At 36.3% G+C, this 17,767-nt stretch overlaps 1 protein-coding gene across 3 annotated transcripts in view; it reads right to left on the bottom strand.

The window, feature by feature from the left end:
* frmpd1b (FERM and PDZ domain containing 1b) overlaps positions 1–17,767 on the bottom strand; it is a 49,234-nt gene that overhangs the window by 23,602 nt on the left and 7,865 nt on the right. For 2 of the 3 annotated variants that reach the window (XM_048187980.1, XM_048187982.1), the window contains exons 2-3: positions 12,451–12,589; positions 853–960 (exon numbers count right to left, since the gene is read on the bottom strand). In XM_048187980.1, the coding sequence (XP_048043937.1) occupies positions 853–956 (104 nt within the window). In that variant the 5' untranslated portion in view covers positions 957–960; positions 12,451–12,589. Of the gene's footprint in view, positions 1–852; positions 961–12,450; positions 12,593–17,767 lie in introns of all 3 variants that reach the window. The other variant, XM_048187981.1, reaches the window with a different exon arrangement.

Genomic DNA, 17,767 nt, shown 5'->3' with positions numbered 1-17,767 from the left:
AGGTGCGTCTCATTACGTTTTCATCAACTTACACCTTATAAAGTTTACTGTAGCTATTTAATGTGGCTGCTCCGTTTTTCCAGTCATTTTGTCAAAATCTCACATTATTAAAGATGAAGGCTTTTTAAGACAGTATTGGCTGAGACACTCTTCTCGCTCCTCAAATACATAAAACATTATATATAGTGTTTATTTTGGTAAAGAAAACACTGTATTTACTCAAAGAACCAGTTTTTTATTTACGCTTGCATTGCAAACAAGCAGAGACGCTCGCGGAGGGGCGGAGTTATGAGGTTTGACTGACAGTTTGAGTAGCCAATGGAGTTACGAGGTTTAGTCACAAGCTCTTTTCAATACTTTTCATTCAATAAAAACATGCAAAACCCACAGAGAGACATAAACGGTGACCGATATTAATGATTTATGAAAAAGAAAAAAAAAAGACGAAATATGGAGATACAAGGTTTACGTCCGACAGTGACGATATATAGCCGGTTTTCCACCGAAATTACCTGGAACAATTTGTCCCAGCAACTTTTTTTCCCCCAGACCTGTTTCCACTGCAGTCTAAAGTACTGTGAAGATTTGTCTGGTGACGTAGGACTGCACATGACTTTCCAGTTCCCGCTGGATTTCATCCTCCGCACATAAGCTTAATAAAGCCTGAACTGCGTCGTAGATCCATCGGTCATAATTTTTAAAAATGGTGGTTGAAATAAAATGCTGCGTGTACCACCCCTAGCAGCTTATGTGTGTGTGCGAGTGTGTGTGTGTGTGTGTGTGTGTGTGTGTGTGAGTGTGTGTGTGTGTGTGTGTGTGTGTGAGTGTGAGTGTGTGTGTGTGGTTACTCACCTGCTGAGAGAGTCTCGAGAACGGCGCAGCCATTTCCCCACCACCTGCTCCACCCGACGGACCCTGCGTGGAGATCGACTTCTGCTTCTCTCTCTCTCCTCCATCTAACTGAAAGACAGAAGGACAGAGAGAATGAGAGAGAGATGAGTCAACACAGAATACAAATCTAAACTCAACACTGGCCATCATTTTCTTTGAAGTCAAATCTTAAGTTTTGAGGCATGTAGTCCATGTTTTATGCTTTTTAAAAATGTTTTTTAGTCTCTTCTGCTCACCACAGCTGCATTTATTTGTTCAAAAATACAGTAAAAACAGTGAAAAATTATTACTATTTACATTAACAGTTTTCTATGTGAATATATAGTAAAGTGTAATTTATATCCAGTGATCAAAGCTGAATTTTCAGCATCGTTACTCCAGTCTTCAGTGTCACATGATCCTTCAGAAATCATTCTAATATGATGATTTGCTGCTCAAGAAACATTTATGATTATTATCAATGTTGAAAACAGTTCATATTTTTGTGGAAACTGTCATACATTTTATTTTTCAGGATTCTTTAATGAATAGAAAGTTCAACAGAACAGCATTTATTTGAAATAGAATCTTTTGTAACATTATAAATGTCACTTTTGATCACTTCAATGCATCCTTTCTGAATAAAAGTAAAAAAAATCTTGATGACATCATCTTGCACTCTAAATTGCTGTCCAATCAAATGCTCTAAAATGAAAATGTCCCTCCCTCTAATTTCACCTGCTTCTGACGAGCAACAGCAAGTATCAAGTTTGATGCCTGTGATTTAATCTAAAGACTATTGAGCATTAATAAAAGGCCTTCAATGGACTTCCTGTTTCAACAGGAAACACATCAGCACAGCAAAGAAACCTCATCAAGTGATTTCACAGAGCCAACATGAAATGACATTCACAACCCATTTTGCATCTGTATATGAGTAAACTCCTTCAGTTACTGATGTATTTCCAAGTGAAACAGACGCAGTTGATTTCATTCATATCCTCTCTCTCTCTCTCCTGTCGGCGCGGAGGGTTTTATATATGCTAATAGCAGCGGCACACAGTCATGAGGTGACACCAGGCCTGACATTTAGAGGACAATCTACGTCACAACAGACAAGATATCACATGCATAATAACATCACCCATCTACAGATGATAGAAACACACACTGAAGCACTGCAACACACACACATTCAACCCGTCCAATTACCTGAACGTCTTCTCTCGCTCCTCTGGACATCTGCTGCTACAAACACACATGCATCTCTCTCTCTCTCTTAGCCACTCACTGTTGTAAGTGTGTGTTATCTCTGCAGTCAGACGCAAGGGAGCCCTTACACACTCACTCCATCACTCACAAACCACAACTGCTCTAAACTGAGTGTGTGTGTGTATGTGTGTGTGTGTGTGCTTGCAAACACATTCTGAACGTATGATCAATATGCACAGATTTTGTCCTCCGTGTTTCGTCATGCTCAGAATAATCTGCCTGATTATGCACTGATTTGCATGGCATTGCATTGCTGGAGAGGGTCATGTGACCTTTTACCTTTGCTCTATGAGTCAACGATTGCGTCTGTGAGGTTTGGTCATTATATCAAAATGCAATGCAAGCTATGCTAAGCATATTAATCAACAAAACCAGACAGATACTCTGTGCAAGTACACAAACGCAGATGCACGGCATTAAGCTTGACACATACACAGAACAGTTAACGAACTTTAACTAGTTCAGAGCAATTTGAAATATGCTGAATATATTTTAAATATATTTAACTAATAAAAATAACAAAAGCCCATGACAAAACTACTAAAACTTAAAACTAAAATGAAATCTGAAAATATGAAAGCTAATTCAAAATATTAATAAATAAATTAGAGCTAAAAATACTGAATATGTTTATATATATATATATATATATATATATATATATATATATATATATATATATATATATATATATATATATAAAACTAATAAAAATGACAAAAGCCTGTGACAAAATTACTAAAAAGCTAAACTTAAATTAAAATGAAAACTGGAAATATAAAAGTTAATTCAAATAAATTAGAGCCAAAAATACTAAATATATGTTAACTTTATTAAATAGTTAGCTAATTTTTAAATTATATAAAAAAAACTAATAAAAATTTCAAAAGCCTGTGACAAAATTACTAAAACTTAAATTAAATTGAAAACTGGAAATATAAAAGTTAATTCAAAATATTAATAAATAAATTAGAGCTAAAAATACTGAAAATATTTTAAATTTATATTTAAAAAAAACTAATAAAAATGATAAAAGCCCATGACAAAATAACTAAAACTTAAACTAAAATTAAATATGAAAATATAAAAGCTAATTCAAAATATTAATAAACAAATTAAAGCTAAAAATACTGAATATGTTTAAATATATATAAAAAAAACTAATAAAAATGACAAAAGCCTGTGACAAAATTACTAAAAAGCTAAACTTAAATTAAAATGAAAACTGGAAATATAAAATTTAATTCAAATAAATTAGAGCCAAAAAAAAAAAAAAAAATATATATATATATATATATATAAAAAAACCCTGAAATATATGAAAATATTTTAAATTTATATTTAAAAAAATAATAAAAATGATAAAAGCCCATGACAAAATAACTAAAATTTAAACTAAAATTAAATATGAAAATATAAAAGCTAATTCAAAATATTAATAAACAAATTGAAACTAAAACTATACTGAATATATTTAAATATATATATATATATATATATATATATATATATATATATATATATATATATATATATATATATATATATATATATATATGCCCATGACAAAATGAAATCTGAAAATATAAAAGCTAATTCAAAATATTAATAAATGCTATAATAACATATATAAAAATAACAACACTAAAATAACACTGTAGCTAGAATAGCTTATGTTCACATTCTCGCAGGCCTAAAATATAACAAAAGCTGCCAGAATAAGAGAGATGAAATGTGGCGTGACCTCCTTCAAAGCTGCTGAAGCAGGCAAAGAAAGCCTGACAAAAGACCAGATCAGACCCGTTTTATGTGTGGTTTGTGTTACAGAACAATGATCATAAATCAGAGTTTCAGGCCTTTGAATGCAGACTTTAATTCTTAGGATTAATGATATGAACATAACATCAAAGTATGAGCAGCAGTAATAGTGATGCTTCATAATATCATATCACTCCTAACATCCATGATCCGATGGTTCATTTTGAATATATTTAGAATCACTATTGCAAATGCTGCTTCATGCCATCTATGAAATTAAAACGCATGTAAACCTAGTTTTATACGACCTCTTGACCTCCCTGAGCGCAGCTTCGTTTGCGGCTCTCGCGGGGCCGTGACAAACGTGATTAATCCCGCGTGCAATCGGAGCGCTGAACATGTGTGTGCGTGTGAGGTATTAGTGGATTAGTACGCCCACCTAGTCAGGGTGTCATTTAGTCACTCGTGCTGATCCGGACTGATCCGGATCTGCAGATCTGAGAAGGGCAGCTGCGGGAGACGTTACAGGAATTTCGCTGCAGCGAACTAAAATGTTAATGTTAATTGGATGAAAGTAAAGTGACTGCAGTGAATAAAACAGCAGGGTTTCGTGTAGAGAATTTATGCATGGTATGCAGCACACCTGTGTGTGTGTGTGTGTGTGTGCTGACTCAGGTAAAAGCTGCTGCCCTTGTGGAGTCATGAAGATGTCAGGTGACAGTTTCAACTCCTGTTCATCCATAAAAACATAGAACAGGTTTTCATGTTTGAATGTTGATTATTTTCCTCATATTCTCCATTGTTGCAGCTCCTCTCTTCCCAGTCTGTCAGTAACGCTCTGTTTAGTTCCTGTCTCTATGAAGCCCCATCCTTCTGATTGGTCGGCTGGAGCAGTGTGTTGTGATTGGTCCTGCCCCTTTATTCTGCGTATGAATTATTTCTATATGCCCTTATATGGACAAGGTGTGCGGAATGCCCTTATATAGACATGGTGTGCGGAACCCCCTTTATATGGAGATGGTGTGCGGAATGCCCTTATGAATTATTTATAAGGGCATTCCGCACACCATATAGAAATTCATTTCCATATAAGGAATGCCCTTATATGGGCATGGTGTGCGGAATACCCTTATACGGACATGGTGCGCGGAACGCCCTTATATGGACATGGTGTGCAGAACGCCCTTATACGGACATGGTGCGTGGAACGCCCTTATATGGACACGGTGTGCAAAACACCCTTATACGGACATGGTGTGCAGAATGCCCTTATTTGGATATGGTGTGCGGAACACCCTTATATGGACATGGTGTGCAGAATGCCCTTATTTGCACATAGTGTGCGGAATGGTGTGCGGAATGCCTTTATATGGACATGGTGTACGAAATGCCCTTATATGGACATGGTTTGGGCGTGTTTTATGTAATTTACTAACCTTGGAACAAATTCATGTGCATACGTACGTGTTGTGAATAAGGCGGAAAGTTTTCGTGAGAAGTTCAAATGTGTGTAAAAATATGAATAGTGTACGCAATTACTAGTGAATGAGACTAGAGGTCTTCACGGGTCCACTGGGATCCGAAAACCCGAGACCCGACCCTAGACTCGCGCGGATTCGGGCTCAAAACTTCAATGAGTGCCTCGGACACGGGTCGGGTTCGGTATTAGTGGTCTCGGGTCTCAGGTAATTTAAAATAAATGTGCTTTTTCCGAATGGACCCGAGAAGACCCGAATTCTTATATTCTTTTCTATGGCAGGCGTTTAATATAAAATTGTATCATTTAAAACAATTTGATGACAACGTTATCTCACTTTTTCAATGTACTCTCTGAATCCGTGCTTCTACGTGCAATGGACTCGCATGGTTGCTTCCGCATTGATTCTGCTCCATTTTTGCCCAACGTTTCAACGAGCGCCATCAGCATGGATTAAAATAAACTTTAATAATTTATTGGTCAGGTAAATAACATTATGCCAAAGGTATTGGATGTATTGAGGTTACAGTGATGAGTGAGTGACATTTCAGCACTTCGGTGTGTGTGTGTAGAAGCCCTTCGCCGGAGATGAGGTAAATAGCATTGCAGACAACACTAGCAAATCCAAATCCACTGGTCATAATTGAAAACCGAACTCAAAAATAACTTGTATCCATCAGGCAGGCAATAATAAAGTAATAATAAATAAGTAAATAAATAAATGAAAGTAATCAGTCAGCATGATTTTTTCCAACACATATAATACGCGGAAAGTGTGTATTATATGCACGTCAAACACTTGCATATCATATGCACACCAATGGTAATTTCTGTGTATAAATAGCACACCAAATAGAAACAGAAAATTGTGCTATTGATACACACTTTCATGAGATCGAGTTAATTTTCTCTGACTGACTGCGGGGCTGCAGGCTGTGCACAAGTTAATGCCGTTTACATTTACGAAAATGAATGCTGTGGGGTCAGGTTGGACTCGGGTCTACCTCGGGTCGGGTTTTTCTTTAAAAATAAATAATTTATGCACGTCGGGTTCGGGTAAGAAGTGGTTTGGGTCAGATTTTAGGACCCTAGAAGACCTCTAAATGAGACCCATTCACTCATCCAAAATTAATAATCAATTATTATTTCACAGACATAACTTTATATGGTGTAGAAAAAATTTTCACTCAGAAATTGCAAGTAAATTTCACAAGCAATTACAAGGAAATGGCAAGTAACTTGTTGAATTAAACATGAAATTTTGAAGTAGAAAAACGTAGAAAAGTAGAAAAAATTTTACAAAAAAACATTTTTGTAAAACATGCTCCAATGATCTTTGTTTTATTTACAACTTCGAAAAATCTGGTAGAAATCTAGTTTACATGCTACTAAGAGCCTCAAACTAAACTCAGAGTATATCGAATGGCAGTAATCCTGCAGATTCAGTAACCGAACAGGCATTTTCAACAAGTTCCTGCATCTGTTGTGTGTAATATGCATCAGACGGTCAGTAGAGGGACAGTGAGTGGTCTGTCTAAGGCTGAAACTAGACGGTCCTGGCCAAAATAAGATGTAGTGTGGATCAGACTGACAGTCAGCCTCAGTATTTCACTCACTTCTGTAATACACTGCAGGCTGTACAGTAAAACCGCTCACACTAACAATCACTCAGCATAAGTGATTTCTGCCAAACTCTGACAATCTCACTCCACTAACACTGCCTTATGTAAGCATCATTCAGACAAAATCATCGATTGATTGCAATCATTTTGTCACGCTCAAACTCTAATAACCTGCCAATACTCAAGACTACTAGTGCGTACTATTCTTTGTATATAATGTTTACCATTTTAAATTTATGCATGTGTTTACTGTGATATACTGTATACATACATACATACATATATATATATACACTATATTGCCAAAAGTATTGGGACACCCCTTCAAATCATTGACTTCAGGAGTTCCAATCACTTCCATGGCCACAGGTGTATAAAATAAAGCACCTAGGCATGCAGACTAGTCTGGCTATCACTAGACCAAGCTCAATTTAAAATTGAACATTGGTCTGGGGAGTTTGCTATGTATTTCCTACTGCACAAGAGGCGTGATCAACGAGCATTAGTCACGCAATTGGATAGTCCTTCAACCAATCAGATCAAAGATCCGGGTGACGTACTTTGCAGAGCGATGCGAAAACTCCAGACAGGTTTACCGTGTGTCTCAATCAGCTCCCTAGTCCCTCAGTAGTCAGGGCACTGATCAGGGAATCAGCCACATTCACTTTCATGATATACTGATTCACGACCTAGGGAACTAGGGAGCTGATTGAGACACAGGGTTAGTTTGTATTGGTTTGTAGCATTGATCCGCGGTTTGCCGAAGCAGCAATGGCATCGAGCGATTTTTGCAGGTTGTGCAAAAAAACATGAAAGTGAGTGGTATTTACACCCACTCGAGCAATTTGTTTGCTAACTAAAGAAGTCATTCAGCATCGTCGAGAGTTTAAAAGGCGACTCTGATACTGTTCTGGTTCAGTGTAAATGAACGCGGAATATAGCCGCCCTAAACTACGTCATTGTCATGACAACCAAAAGAATTCCAGTCAGCTCAGGCGGCGCAAGATTCAAGAAGCAGGGAGACGAAACATATAGAGCAAATAATAAAAATATTGTCTACCATCAAGGGGCACTGAAGTAAAATAGTCCTGTACTCACATCGTGAAGCAAACCACCAAAATAACTGCAGAGAATCGTTGCCTGTCATCAATCGCCGTTTGTAATCTTCCTATGAAGAGACTGTCGGATCAACGCTCTGCTACATTTCTCTCAGATAAGGTAAATGCTTAACACAATCAGCGTCACTGTGATTGTGCATTGTTGTTTTGGAGTGACGAGAGACGGGTAGATCAGATAGAGTTTGAAAGCTGCTTGCCGTCGCTTCTCTATCGCCATCGTGTTATACCCACCAATAGCGAGCAAGGTGGATAAGCCAGTCTGTGATTGGTTCCCGCAAAAGTGTAACAGCGCAGCAGAAATGAATGCACGGGTTTCCAGAATGAGTTGCCGAGCGAAATCAAATTGCCGGCATATCAGGCTGGGTTTACCCAGACTACATGCAGACTGCTTCTACAATCATTTGTGAAAGAATGGGTCACTCTCAGTGAATTCAAGCATGGTACTGTGATAGGTTGCCACCTGTGCAGTAAGTCCATTCATGAAATTTCCTCACTACTAAATATTCCACGTTCAACTGTTAGTGGTATCATAACAAAGTGGATGCAATTGGGAACAACAGCAACTATCTGTAAAATCACAGAGCGGGGTCAGCGCATGCTGAGGCGCACAGTGCGCAGAAGTCGCCAACTTTCTGCAGAGTCAATAGCTACAGACCTCCAAATTTCATGTGGCCTTCAGATTAGCTCTAGAACAGTGAGTAGAGAGCTTCATGGAATGGGTTTCCATGGCCGAGCAGCTGCATCCAAGCCTTACATCACCAAGTGCAATGCAAAGCGTGGGATGCAGTGGTGTAAAGCACGCCGTCACTGGACTCTAGAGCAGTGGAGACGTGTTCTCTGGAGTGACCAATCACGCTTCTCTGTCTGGCAATCCGATGGATGAGTCTGGGTTTGGCGGTTGCCAGGAGAACAGTACTTGCCTGACTGCATTGTGCCTGACAAGTGTAAAGTTTGGTGGAGGGGGATTATAGTGTGGCAGGGGCGTAGTTTGTGGGGGGGATGGGGGGGAGGTAACCCCCCCAATATTCAAAGCCATCAGTTACAACCCCCCCCAATACAATACAACCATACCAACGTTCAACCCCCCCAAAGTTGAAACCAAATCTACACCCTTGTGGGGTTGTTTTTCAGGGGTTGGGCTTGAACCCTTAGTTCCAGTGAAAGGAACTCTTAATGCTTCAGCATACCAAGACATTTTGGACAATTTCATGCTCCCAACTTTGTGGGAACAGTTTGGGGATGTTCCAACATGACTGCGCACCAGTGCACAAAGCAAGGTCCATGAAGACATGGATGATTGAGTTTGGTGTGGAGGAACTTGACTGGCCTGCACAGAGTCCTGACCTCAACACTTTTGGGATGAATTAGAGCGGAGACTGTGAGCCAGGCCTTCTCGCCAACATCACTGCCTGACCTCACAAATGCGCTTCTAGAAGAATGGTCAAAAATTTGCATAAACACACTCCTAAACCTTGTGGAAAGCCTTCCCAGAAGAGTTGAAGCTGTTATAGCTGCAAAGAGGGATGCAACTCCATATTAAACCCTACGGATTAAGAATGAGATGTTATTAAAGTTCATGTGCACCTAAAGGCAGGTGTCCCAAAACTTTTGGAAATATGGTGTGTATATATTTCTTGGTGTGAACAGGCCTTTAGCCTTGTTATTCCTCTATATTGTAGCAGGATCAAAGAGACAGACATGAATGATGCAAAATCAAAGTCTGGGAATTAGTCCTGTCAATCAAAGCACTGGCTCCTAATGATGCTCACAATAACAAACATCTCACTATTCGTCTTCTATTAATCAGAACTATCAGTCATTCTACATCCACAGGATCACCAGCCCGTGTGTTTCAGATCATGTGGAAACACACCGGAAAGCTGCTCAGCTCTGAACCACCTCAAAGCATCTATTAATGCTGCCTACAGTAACTCTAAACCATCCCAACCCCCATCTCCTCCTGCACTACAGCAGACGGCTATAATAAGAACATGCTCGCTGTTAAATAAGACCGCTCGATGTCTGGCTCACACTTCCTCTCATCACGATCCGGTACTGAAAGAATCGCTTTTAATATGTAACCGTAACCCTTGAGCTCAGTCACCGGGTCAGCATTTGAGAGGATCTTCCCAATGTCAGGAAGACTGTAATCTGCTAGAGGACACTCGGCATTAGTATTTATTATACTTGCCTGAGTGCTTCACGTTGCTGGTTGAATGCACTGGCCTTCAACAGTCATGCAATGTGACGCTGACCCACTGCACTGTGAACATGACCTAAATTTAAGCTGACGCAAGAGCAATTACTTTCCTTACTTTTTTTTGCTGTCAAAATAATTTCTCTTATCTGATCCAGGACTATTTTAGTATCATTTCATTACTATTATAGTGTCACAGTCATGTTGTGTTTAGTTGCCTGTGTTCTCGTTCATTCATTAGCTGTCATGGTTTCTAATTAGTTCTCACCTGTTCCCTGTTCTGTTGATGATCTTCCCTCTGTTCACTGTCTCATGGTAAAGTACGGTAGTTAATTAAAGTTATTCCTGGTCATTTGTTATGCATCACACATCATCTTTGGCTAACCATTACATAAAGTATTAGTATTTTTTTGTTAAAATATTTATTAAAATATTTTAATATGTATTTAATATTTTGAATTAGGTATTATTTTTATATTTTCAGTTTTCATTTTTATTTTTGTTATAGTAACTTTTTTAGTTTTATTAAGTTTTTAAGTTTGAGTTACTTTTTTTTAAAACAATTTTTACAATTTACAATAAATCAGTATTATTTGAGTTTTTTATTTGAGATTAGCTTTTATTTATATATTTTCATTTTATTCATATGTTTTCATTTTAATTTTAGTTTGTTATAGTAACTTTGTTACGTGCTTTTGTCATTTTATTTCTATTTAGATTTATTTTAGTAATTTTAGTACTTTAAATTAAACTTATTTCAGTTAGTTGACAAGACAACTTTTCTAATTTTTGTTTAAGCTTTTAAGTTTAAGTTTTTAAATCTAATATTTAAAACAATAATAAAAAAAAATATATTTTTTTACAATAATCAGTGTTATTTTTTTAAAGGTTTTATTAATATTTTGAATTAGCTTTATTTTTTTATTTTCAGTTTTCATTTTAATTTTAGTTTTAGTTTGTTTTAGTAATTTTGTTGTGCTTTTGTCATTTTAGTTTTTATATTTATATTTATTTTAGTATTTTTAGTACTTTAACTTGAACTTATTTCAGTTAGTTGACAAGACAACTTTTATAATTTTTGTTTAAGCTTTTAAGTTTAGGTTTTTAATCTAATATTTAAAACAATAATAAAAAATATATATTTTTACAATAATCAGTGTTATTTTTTTAAAGGTTTTATTAATATTTTGAATTAGCTTTATTTTTTTATTTTCAGTTTTAATTTTAATTTTAGTTTTAGTTTGTTTTAGTAATTTTGTTGTTCTTTTGTCATTTTATTTTTTATATTTATATTTATTTTAGTATTTTTAGTACTTTAACTTGAACTTATTTCAGTTAGTTGGCAAAACAACTTTTATAATTTTTAAGTTTTTCATCTAATATTTATTTATTTTTTAAATAATCAGCGTTATTTTAGTTTTTATTTTTGTTTAATTTTTTTAATTTTTAATTTTTAGTTAGTTTTATTTTTTTTATTTTTTTTCAATTAATAATTTTAGTGCTTCAATTTGCCAAGGCATCCACTCTAATTTTCATTTAGTTGAGTTTTTTTGACTAATATTTATATTTTATTTTATTTCAGCTTTATTTCGATTAACACAAATGTTTTAATAGTTTTAGTTAATGGTAATAACCTTGACAATAACAACACTGATTCCATCTCCGTGTCAGATTGGTGACTATAAGTGAACCATTTATAGGTTGATTATCAGCGAACAACTGTACTGTATCGCACACTAGTCATATGGACTATGGATTTTATGGTGCATTTATGTCCGTTTTTATGAGCAAAAGTTGCTTTGATTGTATGGAAAAGAGCAGATGAATGACATGAGGGTGAGCAAAATATACCAGACTTTTCCATTTTTGGATGAACTATTCCTTTAACACCAACTACCTGTTTTCACAGTGCATTTAACAATCTAACAGGTACGGTTTTCATTCATTCAAATTCACAATCAAAGCCACAGCATCTCAAATCCCCGAGGGAGTGGAAGCTCAGCATCTTCAGAAAGATAAATCCCTGCGTGTTTCTAATTGAAAATACGCTTTCTGTCACAGCTGGAAGCATCCATTTGTCACACCTGCATCTAACACACATCTTTTCACCAGAGTAGCTTGATGAAAGCGTCTCACCTGGGTGTGGCTTGTGTCCTAACAGCTCCAGAACGCAGAAATCTCAGCGTGTGATTGGACGTCACATCTCTCTCATGTGGACTGGTGGAGAGGTGGCGGAGGCGGGCCCTCACAACCATCAGGACCAATGAGAACTCATCTGCTAGAGATAAAATCATAACCATAATTAGAGTCTGAAATGTATGTACTACATAATGTAGAAAAATTAAGCATCTCTTCTCTGATGACGAGGGTGGGGCAACCTGTCACTCACCAATAGCAAACCACAACCATCCAATCAATTCCCCAAAGACAAAATCAAGCCCCGCCCTACATCTGTTCTTGTTTGAGAAGCGTTTCACTCAATATAAGTCACAATAGAGAAGAGAAGCCTAGCGCAACTTTAAATAATTTGAATCTACTTGGCAGCAATGACTGCTTGATTGAAATTATGGCTCCTTTTAAGACATTTCAGAGAAAATACTATGAGATTTGTTACGTATCTTTGATTTATAAATCTGATTCATTTCTAAGAATCAGTTCAAACTGTTCAATTCAATGAATCAATTCTAAACTCTGAATGAACAATTCATTTGCGTCATCACTCAGAAATGCTTGCAGGAATATATTGCTGTTTATTTGTAATATTAGTGCATCTAAATGAAAATGATTCATTAGTTTTCTTCTTGGCGATATTTTCACAGTAAACAAAATTTAAATGATGGTTCTTGGGAAAAACAACAACTTCTAAGCCATTTCAGAGCAAATACTTTGAGACTTTTTAGCTTCTGTGACTTATAAGTGGCATTAGACTTGTTAAATCTGATTCATTTCTAAGAATCAGTTCAAACTGTTCAATTCAATGAATCAATTCTAAACTCTGAATGAACAATTCATTTGCATCATCATTCAGAAATGCTTGCAGGTAAATATTGCTGTTTATTTGTAATATTAGTGCATTTAAATAAAAACAATTCATTAGTGTTCTTCTTGAGGATATTTTCATGTAGTAAACAATGAAGTTTAAATGATGGTTCCTGGGAAAAACAGTAACTTATAAGCCATTTTAGAACAAATATCTCTGATTTATAAGTAGCATTAGACTTGGTAAATATGATTCATGTCTAAGAATCAGTTCAAACTGTGTAATATCATCTCCAATATCCAAAAAAAGGCAGACTTTTTGACTTTGTGAGTGTAACCGCACACCTGGCCCACATCAGAATCAGCAAATAAATCTGCATATCCGCACTAATCCTGATAGATTAATCTATTTTCCGTGCTGAGCCTCACTGGGGTAATGTGCAACGCTTGTCCATCGAGTGCACGCTTTATTAACATTTCAGAGAGTGTGTAGCTCTGTGACTTTCACTCCAGTGCACATGAAATCATGCGATGGCGGCAGTCATGCAACAGTCACGAGAGCTGTCCTCAGGCTGTGGGTCGCATACGTCGGGCTCTTTGGGTCTCGAAGCATCTTCTGCAGGGCTTGTGATTTCAGCAATCACACATCTCGACCCCCTGGCTGTGACTTTCCCAGTAACCGAGATCCAGCCTTTCTGTGCCACTGTCCTCTTTAGCACACTGTAACTATCTCATGCCGACTCATGAATAATGAATTCCAATAATGCAGATACTGTACTTGAGCAAGACTGATGCGCCAGTGAGAGAGAAAGGTGTGATGATAGCGGGAAGAAACAGAGCAATGGATATAGTGGTTCCCATAGGAAAGAAATATCACATCTAAATACAGAAATGGGATTAAATGGAGAACAAATAGAGATCTTGATGTTTCTACACAAAGCGTTTCAGGGATAAGGGGATAGTTCACCCAAAAATGAAAATTTTGTCATCATTTACTTGATTATTCATGTTGGTAATCAAACAGTTGACGGTAGCCATTGACTTCAATATTTTTTTTGTCAGTGTCTTTGTAAAGACAACTTGACATTAGCAAAACATCATAACCTGTCATAAACATGATATAGCAGATTAATTATCAAACTTAAAAAACTACTTAGCTTTATGGGTTAACATTACATTACATTATTTTGGTAACACTTCAGTATAGGGAACACATATATAAACGATTAACTATGACTTTTCCCTCAATAAACTTTTAATTTACTGCTTATTATAGTTAATTGTTAGGTTTAGGTATTGGGTAGGATTAAGAATGTAGAATAAGATCATGCAGAATAAGGCGTTAATATGTGCTTTATAAGTACTAATAAACAGCCAATATTTTAGCCATATGAATGCTAATAGTAATAAGCAACTAGTTAAAAGACTCTAAAATAAAGTGTTACCATTATTTTATAACAGTGTCATCTTTTTTACGAAATTTGAAATTGTCTATTATCTGACCTTCTGTTGGAGGAAACTTAAAAAAACAAAAAACAAAAAAAACATGAAATGAAAAATAGTCATGACGCTGTTATAAAATTATTTGTCAGAGTATTGTCACTTAATGACATTTTAATGACAAGTTCAATTTGTACCACTGTGAGCTCAAGATACATATTCATGACACTATTATAATGGCCTCATGACAGCCAATGTCAAAACCAACCACATGACGGTTTAATGAAATGTTAACCCATAAAGCTAAATGATGTCAAGTTGTCATGACAAAGACACTGACAGGTTATGATGTGTTGGTTTATGTCAAGTTGTCATAACTCGGACATCTCAAACAATGTCATCTTTGCATTAAAAATGACATAATTGAGCGAATGGCACTTAATGACAGTTGTCATAAACATTCATAAAACCTCCTTCATATTCATGACACGTGTCATGTCATGATTATGAAGGTGTCATGTCAGTCTTATGCACACCCCTTCAAGTAAAGTGTTACCGTCAATTTATAATACAATTAATATTAGCTGTAATATCCACATTTAAATTTATAGCTCAAGATTATTATAGTTTTCCATTTTGATTTTAAATCTGTTTAATCAAAATTAAATTTACTTTTACATTTAATCCACTATTTTTAGTGTACACTCTAAAAACATGCAGGCTTAAAAAGTTGGGTCGAAAATGGACAAACCCAGCGAGGGAATGAATTAATAAATCGTGCACATGATTTAACCTACCATTTTTTTCCTGCATGTCATGTCCGATGCTCTGTATCTTTTAACCCAGCAGTTGGGTTGTTTTAACCCAGCGATTGGGTTGTTTTAACAAAGCAAATGGGTTGTTTTTTTTTATTAATAAATGTCCACCTTTTGATTATTATTGTTGCCTCTAGTAATTATATGTTTGATTTTTAATTTCCAAACTATTTTGGGTTCATTTTAAGCCAGACATATAGTAATTTTTAAACAATAGTTGAGTTAAATAAAACTACCCAGCAGGCTGAGCAAACATTTAACCCAACCGCTGGGTTTGTCCATTTTCAACCCAACTTGGGTTGTTTTAACCCAGCATTTTTTAGAGTGTAGGTTTTCTGTTTACTTTGAGTTATTTTTCTTTCAATATTTAAAATAATAACATGTTCTCATCATTTCTCTTAAAGTCAACATAAATTGTCATTTGAAACCCATTTTACCAGCATAATGTGATGCATTTCTGGGCAAAACTGGATATATGAGAAACAACCATTTCAGAGCAAGACAAAGTTATTACTTTTAACGTTATAAGACATTTCGCTTCATTGCAATAATGTGCGCTAATAAATCAATAACGATAAGACCATCTTTTGACTTTCAGGAGAGGCATCAGTATGAAACATAAATGAGACCTGAGCAATCTCTATGATTTTCTTCTGGTTTGAGAGACGTAAAGGAAGGATGAAATGGACATAAAAAGCAAGAGATAAAAGAATGAATATTTGTGGAAAGGGACAGGGATGATAGAGACGCAGTGAGAAAGTAAAAGCTAGAGAAAACATAAAGAAGGAAACAGCTGAGCGGTGAGACGCAGCACCTTGCCGCAATACAGCAGAACTCCTGCTCAGCAACAAATTCATCAACAAGCAGTCAATGAGGAACGGGCAAATAAACAGGCCGTGCATGAGCTCGATTCTCGACCTGTGTCGCAAGAGTTGCATCAACAGCCTGGCTTTCCAAAAATATGCTTATTGAATAGCGCAACCCTGTAGTTTTCAATCGGCCTCACGGTCTCTTTGCCCTCCGGTGGCAACCATATCGGTGTATGCGTGATCATTGGTCTGCTCAGACACAAACAGTCCCCAGGGAATCAATAGTGATCGTGTCATGCCAAACGGAGAGTTTGTCTCCTATCCCATCTGAGTGGGACAGAAATGGATGTTTGCTTGTGACTCTGACATTTAGAGCTCTCATTAAACTGCTCCAACGGCAGGGCTGCCAAACAAAATGAGCTGTAGCCGTTTCACACGCAAAAACCACACAGCATTCAAATCTGGCGTGCAATTCGTCCCGCACATGAATGATGCCTAAAGTTGTGTGGCAAGTTCAATCTGCAATACAGCGCTGCAATGATGACATGTTTATGTAAATGAGGATCATCCGGGTTCCCTCCAAAAACACCCAATAGGATTTTCATTTGGCTCTGTGACCAACAAAAGTTTATGATCAGTATGTCCCTTTCACACCAAGGACGATAACTATAATGATAACAGTTGATAATTCACCTGAAAAACTTAAAGCGGTTTTTATTTATCTCTTTATTCTGTTGTATTTATTTGTGCTATACTTTGCAATTTGTTTATTTGTTCTTATTTTATTACTCACTGTTTACTTGTCTTTTTTTGCAAATGTAGTTAAAGGATTCAAATTGTGTAAGCTGTGCTGTGTGTAAGCTGTTTTAACAAACTTACCCAAATTATCCAAAAAAATATGAGATAACCAATTATCTGTATGGAACAGAGGTCGCGTTAACCGAAAATTATCCGTCATTGACGGAATTTTTTTAACATTGACGGAAAAATCTGAAGGCCGTCCGTCATTTTGACAGATTACACTGAGGGTGATCTATTGTAAATTGTAACTGTAATTCACACTCCTGTCCAGTTGGTGGCGAGTGCGCTCCAATGAAGCAGCAGAGCACTGGATCCAGAACAAAAATGAAACTGGCACGAATCTTTTGCTATGCGTTTGATAATGCACAGGCGAGTACCCAGAAGCTACAACGATATATGACGCCACATTAAAGAACCCAACACAAAGCTTTAAGCTTATTGCGATTTATTAGATGGGAGGCGCACTACTTTTTATTCATCAACTGAAAACAGCATATAGCCTACCTAAAGATCCACTGGGATTTAAGAATCGATATTGGTCTTATGAATGTGACCAAAACAGCAAGGAGACATTTTAATTGTTTATTAATAAAGTAATGTTTTCTGAAT

Source organism: Megalobrama amblycephala, linkage group LG4 (assembly GCF_018812025.1).
Source record: "Megalobrama amblycephala isolate DHTTF-2021 linkage group LG4, ASM1881202v1, whole genome shotgun sequence".
Lineage (NCBI taxonomy): Eukaryota > Metazoa > Chordata > Actinopteri > Cypriniformes > Xenocyprididae > Megalobrama > Megalobrama amblycephala.
Note: the sequence above shows the minus strand (reverse complement) of the source record. Positions and strands in the feature narration are given on the sequence as shown.